This window comes from Coptis chinensis, chromosome 7 (assembly GCF_015680905.1).
Source record: "Coptis chinensis isolate HL-2020 chromosome 7, ASM1568090v1, whole genome shotgun sequence".
Classification (NCBI taxonomy): domain Eukaryota; kingdom Viridiplantae; phylum Streptophyta; class Magnoliopsida; order Ranunculales; family Ranunculaceae; genus Coptis; species Coptis chinensis.
In genome coordinates, this window is record NC_141462.1 from 87614111 (window position 1) to 87622613 (window position 8503).

At 38.5% G+C, this 8503-nt stretch overlaps 1 protein-coding gene across 3 annotated transcripts; it reads right to left on the reverse strand.

Moving 5' to 3' along the window:
- Positions 1 to 1436: 1436 nt before the first annotated feature.
- LOC147489685 (putative ethanolamine kinase) lies at positions 1437 to 3806 on the reverse strand. Of its 3 annotated transcripts, none has more exons than XR_015201461.1 (4): positions 3397 to 3806; positions 3161 to 3252; positions 2298 to 2361; positions 1437 to 1819 (listed from the first exon to the last, which is right to left on the reverse strand). XR_015201461.1 is itself a non-coding variant. In XM_086571557.1 (4 exons), the coding sequence occupies exons 1-4, from the start codon at positions 3515 to 3517 to the stop codon at positions 1665 to 1667; spliced, it is 453 nt and encodes a 150-aa protein (XP_086427683.1). In that variant the 5' UTR covers positions 3518 to 3760; the 3' UTR covers positions 1437 to 1664. The 3 variants fall into 3 exon arrangements, 2 of the variants coding, with proteins under 2 accessions (XP_086427683.1, XP_086427684.1); XM_086571557.1 differs by having other exon boundaries at positions 2335 to 2419; positions 3397 to 3760; XM_086571558.1 differs by lacking the exon at positions 2298 to 2361 and having other exon boundaries at positions 3397 to 3737.
- Between the last annotated feature and the right edge of the window lie 4697 nt (positions 3807 to 8503).

An 8503-nucleotide genomic window follows, 5' to 3' on the forward strand; every position in this document is an offset into this window, starting at 1 on the left:
GACAAAAGGTGTAGCTACCACTCATAGCATCGCTATCAGAGAAGAGGAACGCGAGATACCTGATGAGGGAGAAAATATGGAACATTACGATGCGGATGTCCCCCTTCAAGGGCAGGTAACTAGGACTGACGGACTAGTCACCTCGGGTGTAGGCACTGACAATGACACTCAAGGAGAATGTCAGAATGGCGAGAGTACTACTCTTACCACTCCAGGGTCTGTTCAGGCAAGTCAGACGGTACAGACTCTGGAATAGCAAAGATGAAACCTTGAGCGAGAAGTACAACTGCTAAGACAGTTGTATCAATCTGACACAGGGAAGGAGCGGCATATCGATCTCGATGGTGACGGCCTTCCAGAGAGCAGTCAAATCAGGAACCCAAGACAAAGGGATCCAGTTCGGCGCGAGCCATTATAATTAGAGTACAGTAGTTCAGACGAACACTTAAACTCGGCTGAAGAATCAGAGTCAACTGATCAGGATCGTGACATCAACCCTCGACACTAAATAAGAACTTAGAACAAAAGAGTTTCTAACAAAGAAAGCGCATGGGAGACTGAGAAAAATGACCTGATCCGTCAGATGCATAAGATGACAGGTAAAGGAAGAAAAATGCAAGACTCCCTTATTCAATCCGCTATAATGGGGTAGGCCGATCTCCTTTCTCATCACGAGTGGTGAGAAAGCCCTATATCCCCGCGGTTATAGACAACCAAAATTTAGTATCTTCAGTGGCAAGTCAGATCCAGTGGATCTTGTGTTAAGATATAGAGCTACCATGGGACAATACGAAAGGCATGACCACATCATGTGTCAAGAGTTGAAGGATTCCCTATCTGGATCCGCACTCTAGTGGTATCACAGGTTACCAGAGCGGCAGATCAGGTCTTCAGCAGAGATGTTTAGAATCTTCATCGACAGATACTCGTGCAACAAGCACCAGCCAAAACGTATCGATGCACTGTTTAATATTAAGAAAAAGGACGGCGAAGCATTGAGATCCTATATGCAACGCTTTATGGAAATTTCGATACAGATAGAGTCTTGTGATGAATCACTACAAGAAAAAAAGCTTTATATCACTGTTAAAAACAGTGACAAAAAGTCTTTTGCCACTGTTTTTTTTTCCCAAAACCGTGACGGAATGGGGGTCATTTTTTTTCCCCCAAAACCGTCACAAATATTCTTTGAAGAACAGTCACAAATAGTTGAAAACCACCATAATATAACCAACTTAAAGTGACGCTTTCTCCTTGAAGTGTGATAAATTGTATCCAAAACCGTCATAAGAAATAACACTTCTATAACAGTTTTTACAAAACCGTGACAAATAGTTTAAAATATTACAAAAAAAAAAAAAACGAAAAAAATCAGTGAATTGGTTCCACACTCTATATCTCTACTGAATCCGTATACAACCTTAACAATAAAAGTCTTAACAAACCCGTAATCCATTAAATTTCCAAATAGCATTCACAAACACTAATTCCATTGAACCAATCCAAGCTAGATTTAGATAACAATTACATTTATTTAAATAAATTATTCTAGCACACCGGAGTCGTCACATGAACTCAAATACATTTATCATTCGTATCTACATTGAAGCAATAAATTTACGATTATGATTTATTTTTTCCCAACTAGCAATGCATTCAAATACTCAATTGAGAGGATAAAAGATATCAAGATGTAAAATGAAGAATACATATAGGCTGTAGTCACAATCAAAGCCTGCATATTCATTAAAGTGATTTGCAATATCATATCCTCTATAGCTGTACGACCCATGCTCAAAATCAATGAAATAGAGCTTTTCTGCACGACAAACAACACAATGTCATTAAAAATATATATATATATGGTCAGCCCAATAGATTAAGAAAAATTTATGATGAAGAAAAAGAATCACTTTAAAGATTCTTCTCCGGTAGGAAATGGAATCCCAACGTTCTCCATGGTAACAGAGGGAGAATAGAGCTCACCACAATGCACCACTAAAAGCTAACAAGACCAGAGAAGTACCCAGTATAAAATAGTTCTAAATAGGAACTAAAAACAGGTAATGACTAAAAAAACTTAACACTTGCGGCATTACTAATCATAAGGTCTTTCCATAAATTTTCATAATCATCACTAGAAACTCAGGTCTCGCAATTTTCAAGAATAGGAAATCTTCTAGATAAGACTGATGGGAAGGCACATAAAGGTATAAGGTGGGAGAAAAAAATATATATGGTGTTTAAGTTAATCCTCAAATTTTAATACTAAAATAGCAGTGCAGTAGTTTTGGTACCAAATTTCACAGTTAACGTGAATAGACATGTTCCTACCCTCATCTTCATTACGCATCAAGTTTCCTGAAAGTAAGTCATTGTGAGCAAAAACCACAGGGGCATTAAGTATGGCAGTTAGATCCTATTGAAAAAACATCCGTTAGTCTACTAAAATGGGAGTGAAGCTCTTTTACTCTTACACAATCAAATGAACAAGAGTATACTCCTCAATGATGAGTGAGATGAAGAATATCCAATGGAATGATTAACGGATTAAATTATTCCGTAAAACCACATATGGAATAAGAGGTACCAAATTTCACCAATTGGTAATTCAGAGACGAATATCAACTTCATAACCAGACCCAACCCACCACTGCCACAATCACTATCATCAAAACCAGATTGAATACTGGATAATTCAACACAAAAAAAAATTGACAGTGGATATTTTGATTCTGATCCCAAAAAGATCGGCAGATATCGCAATATTTCAAGATTTATGGCATTTTCTTCTACGGTTATGATTACAGAATGGTGTGTAAAAATTATGGTACTCTGACATCATAGTTGGCAGTTACAGCTGTGAACACTTTGCATTAGGCTCATCACAAATCACAACTTCCTTCCATTGAAATGATAATCTACCTTCTTCCAAAATATCAAGGGCCCAGTTATCATGACCATGACAATTGTCATGCTAGCTGGACAGGAGTGGATCACCAACTTTTTTTCATTTTTTGATCGGCAATGACTTTCTAACTCATCATATTACTACTAACTTACAGAAGGACTAGTCGTTAAAAAGCAAATTCATAACCAGTTTTAAAGCGAACAAAAGCATGGAATCAAATGACAAGCGATTGAAACTTCAAAATAATACCTTGAGCTCACTAACTGCATCACGAACCTCTTCAAATGAAATTGTCTCATACCTTCTTTGTTTCTCAATATCATCAAATTTAAGACCAGATGCTGCAAAGCAACATTCGGTAGACAAGTATGAGATGCATATCCCAGAACCGAAAGAAGATGGACGCCAAATATTTTGGTTGATAAAAGGTAAATGTAATATACACTATTTATTCCAATTCGACCCAAGGTGCAATCAATGACTACCTTTCTCCAGGAACTTGGTCATGTCATTCCACAATTGCAGTTCTCTAGAACCTGGTATTTCAACCTCATGAAACTTGCGAAGTTGCCTAGCAATATCAGCAGACAGCTTCGGTTTACTCATGTCCGTCAGGGAAGAAAGATGAACAAAGTTTATTTTGACAGAGTGAAAATTTGGCCTAAAACTTAGAAAGAATGTGGATGAGCTTAGTCAACAGATTAGTAAGTCCATCTAAAAGGAGCATTTCTTCCTGTAAGACTTGGGCTGTACGTCCACATGTGTGTTGGATAAGGACTCAAGTCTCCAGTGTATCTAAAACACTTAGAGAGATTGATCCGGATAAACAACAACCATATCTCCTTTTATGCCTATATATTGGGAATAAAAAACCCAACGTAGGTTATCTTTTAATTCCCATGCTCATTCTCTCTTCTATCCATTAATCATTAGCAAGCTAAATAGGGTTTTACTGTGTGAAAACAAAGTCACTATTCTAGTAATTGTGGCTACGACAACGAGACAAGACGTGTCTTTAATCGATTCCGATTCCGCTTCCGTTGCCGAGCTTATTGCTTTATTTGGACAAAAGGTATGTGCACTATTTTGTCTTCATTGGTATCGGAGCACTGAGATTAAAGATCGTATCTTGGTTGTTGAAGCATGAATATCGAAAGATATATGTTTTTCTGTTGATTGCATGTTTAGTGAATTGTGCGTAATCATAAAGTTGTGAAGAGTGAATTGTATTTTGTTTTCAATAATAAGATGCATGTATACAGCATGTTTAAACCAATAGCTTTGTTTCGATTAATGTTATTCTGTTTTGGTTCGGTGTGAAACAAAAAGAGAGCTTTCATCAAGTTTATGAACTGTTGGTTAGAGTCACGTTCCAAGTAATATAGACAATCCTTGAGACTATGATAGTTCACAGAGCTATGGAACATATCAGTACCTCTATTTTTTTTTGAATAGTTGGGTTGCTCATTACTTAACAAGTTATCATGCCATCCATGCGTTTTATTTATTTATTTTTTTTTGTTTAATATAACACTGTTAAACCAATGTTATAAAGCTTTACAAAAGATAGATAAAAGAAACATAAGTACCATAGATGGGTACTAGTTATGGGCTTATGGCGTTATGGCGCTTGAGTAGAGATGGGTAATTGGTTTGATGCTAAAAACGTATCACGACTGTGAGTCAGTTATTTGATCTCTTTTATTTCATAAATTAATTTGATTGTATGCATATGTACTGTTATAACATGCCGATCACCATGCTGCTGTGTTAGTTCAGAGACTATGCATATTTCAAATCTTTGCACTGTCGCAAATATCTGCTGAAAGAACCAGGTGTATTTTTTTTTTTCATATCCAGTACCACTATATACTGTTGAGCATGTATATTTTAAATCTGTGATATTAAATTCAAAGACTAATAATCTGTTTCAATGAGTGGTAGTTACTGTTTTAACTCCTCATTAAGTTTTTGCATTTTTTTTAATAATTTATTGTGACAGTAAAACCAAAAGGCACTTGAGATGATTGCTATGTTTACTTAGTTTTCGATTGAGTGCCAATGGCAATATTGTTAACGATGAAATTTTAAGAAAGGGGGCAATTATACGTGTGTGACATAGAGTAATACCTTTTTATGGCAAACCAGTAATTATTTTAATTATTGTCTATGCATGTAGTGTAACATGGCATCTAAGAGTATTGTTGCTGACCTGAACAAAGGAGAGAAACTGGACGGTCTAAATTACGATATTTGGCACCGTAAGATCCAGTACCTCCTAGAGGAGCAAAATGTCCTCCAACTCTGACTAATAATATGGAGTTGCCTGAGGAAGGCACTACTGCTCAACACCGTCGTAGCTTGGAGGTGTACCGTAATCAAAAAAACGGGATCGCCAGGTGCGCTTTTACTATGTTAAGCAAAGATGCAATAACCACCTAATTGGCGAAGTTCGAGGGGTACAAAACCGCCAAGGAAATGTGGAATGCTTTAAAATTGACTTATCTTTGGCACCACGCCTACTAGGTTACGTGCATTGATTGTCTTTGAAATTCAAACCTATAAGAAGGCTTGAATAACACTATGGTTGAACATCTTAGGAAGATGTCCCAGATGATACGTGACTTAAAAGCTGCTAGAAATGTTCTTACTGATGAGCATCAAATTTTGGCTGTTTTGAGGTCCCTCCCTGATTCTTGGGAACAGATGAAACTCATTATGACGCATAATGAGAATATAACCAACCTTTCTCAGTTATCACGTCATTTGGAGTTAGAGGCAGAGCGGCAAGCTGCTAGGACTAATAGCAGTGCTGCTACTGCTTGTTTTGCTAAACCAAGCAAGCGCGGGACTAGGTCCAAGCGCAAGCAAAATGGTAAAGCAGGTACAGGAGCTCAAAACAACACACTTGCGCCTAAAAGGAACATAAATAAGCGCCGTAGAGGTAATAGAGCTGGTAAAAAGCAAGACAAGTCTAAGATGGCTTGTAACAACTGTGGTGTACTTGGACACTTCGCTTGTGAATGCACTGAGCCGAAGAAGGTAAACTCAAACACTTTTAGCTATTCTGATTGCTTTGTTTGCACTGAGGTGCTTGTTGCTCATTCATGTGATTCTAATTGGATTGTGGATACAGGAGCAACCAAACACATTGCAAAAGACAGAGTAGGATTTGTGGAGTTTCGTCGGGTTCTAAGTGGCAGTCAAAGAATTTTTATGGGAAACAGTTCTAGTGAAGACGTATTGGGTATTGGCACATACCAGATACGGATGCGCACTGGTCGCACGCTGATACTCCATGATGTTCTTTATGCGCCAGGAGTTCAACGTAGTTTACTTTCAGTTATTTGTCTTTTAGAACTTGGTTTTGCTGTTAATTTCAGCTTAGAGGCAGTTTCTATTTCTTTAGGTTCCATTTTGTATGGACGAGCTTTTATTTCGAATGGTTTATTTGAGTTGGATATTGATTTTGGTAATTATAATTCAGCTGATTCTTTTTTGACTTCTATGGATGATGATGTCGTTTCAAATTCAGTGAAATGGCACATTAGATTAGGACATATTGGGCAGGACAGGATGAATAGACTAGCAAGGGAAGGACTTCTGAGTCCTCTTGCAAAAGTCAATCTCCCGGTCTGCGAATACTGTCTGGCTGGGAAGTCAACTAGGAAACCATTTGGAAAGGCGCTAAGAGCATCTGTTCCACTAGAGTTAATACATTCTGACATATGCGGACCATTTAATGCGAGGGCCCGTCGTGGTGCACTTTATTTTATCACATTCATAGATGATTATACGCGATTTGGTTATGTTTACTTAATTTCGCATAAATCTAATGCTTCTGATTGCTTCAAAAGATTTATGGCTGAAGTTGAGAATCAATTGGAGAGATGTATTAAGGCTCTCCGAACTGACCGAGGGCGCGAGTATTTGTCTGAGCAAATGAGATTGCTCTGTGAACAAAAGGGCATTCGACGACAGCTTACTATTCCTTCAACTCCGCAACAAAATGGTGTTGCTGAAAGAAGGAATATAACCCTTTTAGATATGGTGAGATCAATGATGGCGCTAAGCAAACCTCCCCACCGACCTTCGGGGTGATGCTTTCTTTGATCGACGCGCCTACATTCTCAACAACAGGTGCCCTCTAAGTCTGTCCCATCAACCCCCTTATGAACTATGGACCGCGTAAAACCTATGTTAGGTCATATGCGTCCATGGGGTTCTACTGGTTTTGTTCATACCCCGTCTTCACAGACTGGGAAGTTAGACATGAGAGCTAAGAAATGTATATTCATTAGATACTCTGAGCACTCTAAGGGTTATGTCTTTCTTCATGAACAAAATAATGGTGGGATGGTGGAAATTGAGTCACGCGATGTTGATTTTGTGGAAAATGATTTTCCAAGCAGGAAGAAAGCTCGATTGTCAACTGAGTTCTATGAGATGATAGAACCAATTGAGGCTATAGAAGAGGTAACTCCACCTACGCTCGGCGATGGTGGGGTAACAATTCCTCCTTCTGAAGTTCCAATGATCGTCGAGGATAGTGGGAGTTTACCACTAGATGACTCAGATGATCAAGACAATCTTGAGCCACGTAGAAGCAAACGTGGAAGTGTACCCCGTCGTCGTTTTGAGATTGAAGGGGAAGCTTTCATGTGTGCTACTATTGACGATGATGAGCCTAGGTCATACCAAGAGGCTTTGTCATCACCTGTTTCAAAGGAATGGTTAGCTGCTATGCAAGATGAGATAAGTTCCATGAAGAAGAACCAAGTTTGGGAACTTGTTGATCTTCCTCAAGGGCACAAAATGATTAAGAACAGATGGGTTCTGAAAGTTAAGCGAACTGCAGATGGAGCTATTGATAAGTATAAAGCCCGATTGGTAGCAAAAGGTTTTACCCAAATAGAGGGTATAGACTATGAGGAAACTTTCTCACCAGTGGTGAGATTTACCTCAATTCGCTTCATTTTAGCACTTGTTGCACATTTTGACTTAGAACTCTATCAGATGGATGTTAAGATAGCGTTTCTTAATGGGGATCTAAATGAAGAAATTTATATGGATCAGCCCAAAGGCTTTGAGGTAGAAGGACAAGAGCGCAAAGTATGCAAGCTCAAAAAGTCTATCTACGGATTAAAGCAGTCATCCAGACAATGGTACCTTAAGTTTCATCGAGCCATTACTTCATATGGGTTTGAGATGATTGAGGAGGATCATTGTGTGTATGCCAAACGATCTGATAGGAGTTTTCTTGTGCTGTCATTATATGTTGACGACATTTTGTTGGCTGGAAATGATAAGGGGTTGATCATAGCCACTCAGAAGTGGTTGTCCTCTAATTTTGATATGAAGGACATGGGCGAGGCAAATTTTGTATTGGGGGTAAAGATTACCCGAGATCGTTCTAAGAGGTTACTTGGCTTATCTCAAGAGACTTATATTAAGAAAGTTCTCGAACGATTCCGAATGCAAAATTGCAAACCTATTGATACTCCTGTCCAAAAGGGTCATACTTTACATCTTGGTCTTCGCCCTAAGACAGAGGCAGAGAAGGAACAAATGGCTAATGTGCCCTATGCAAAT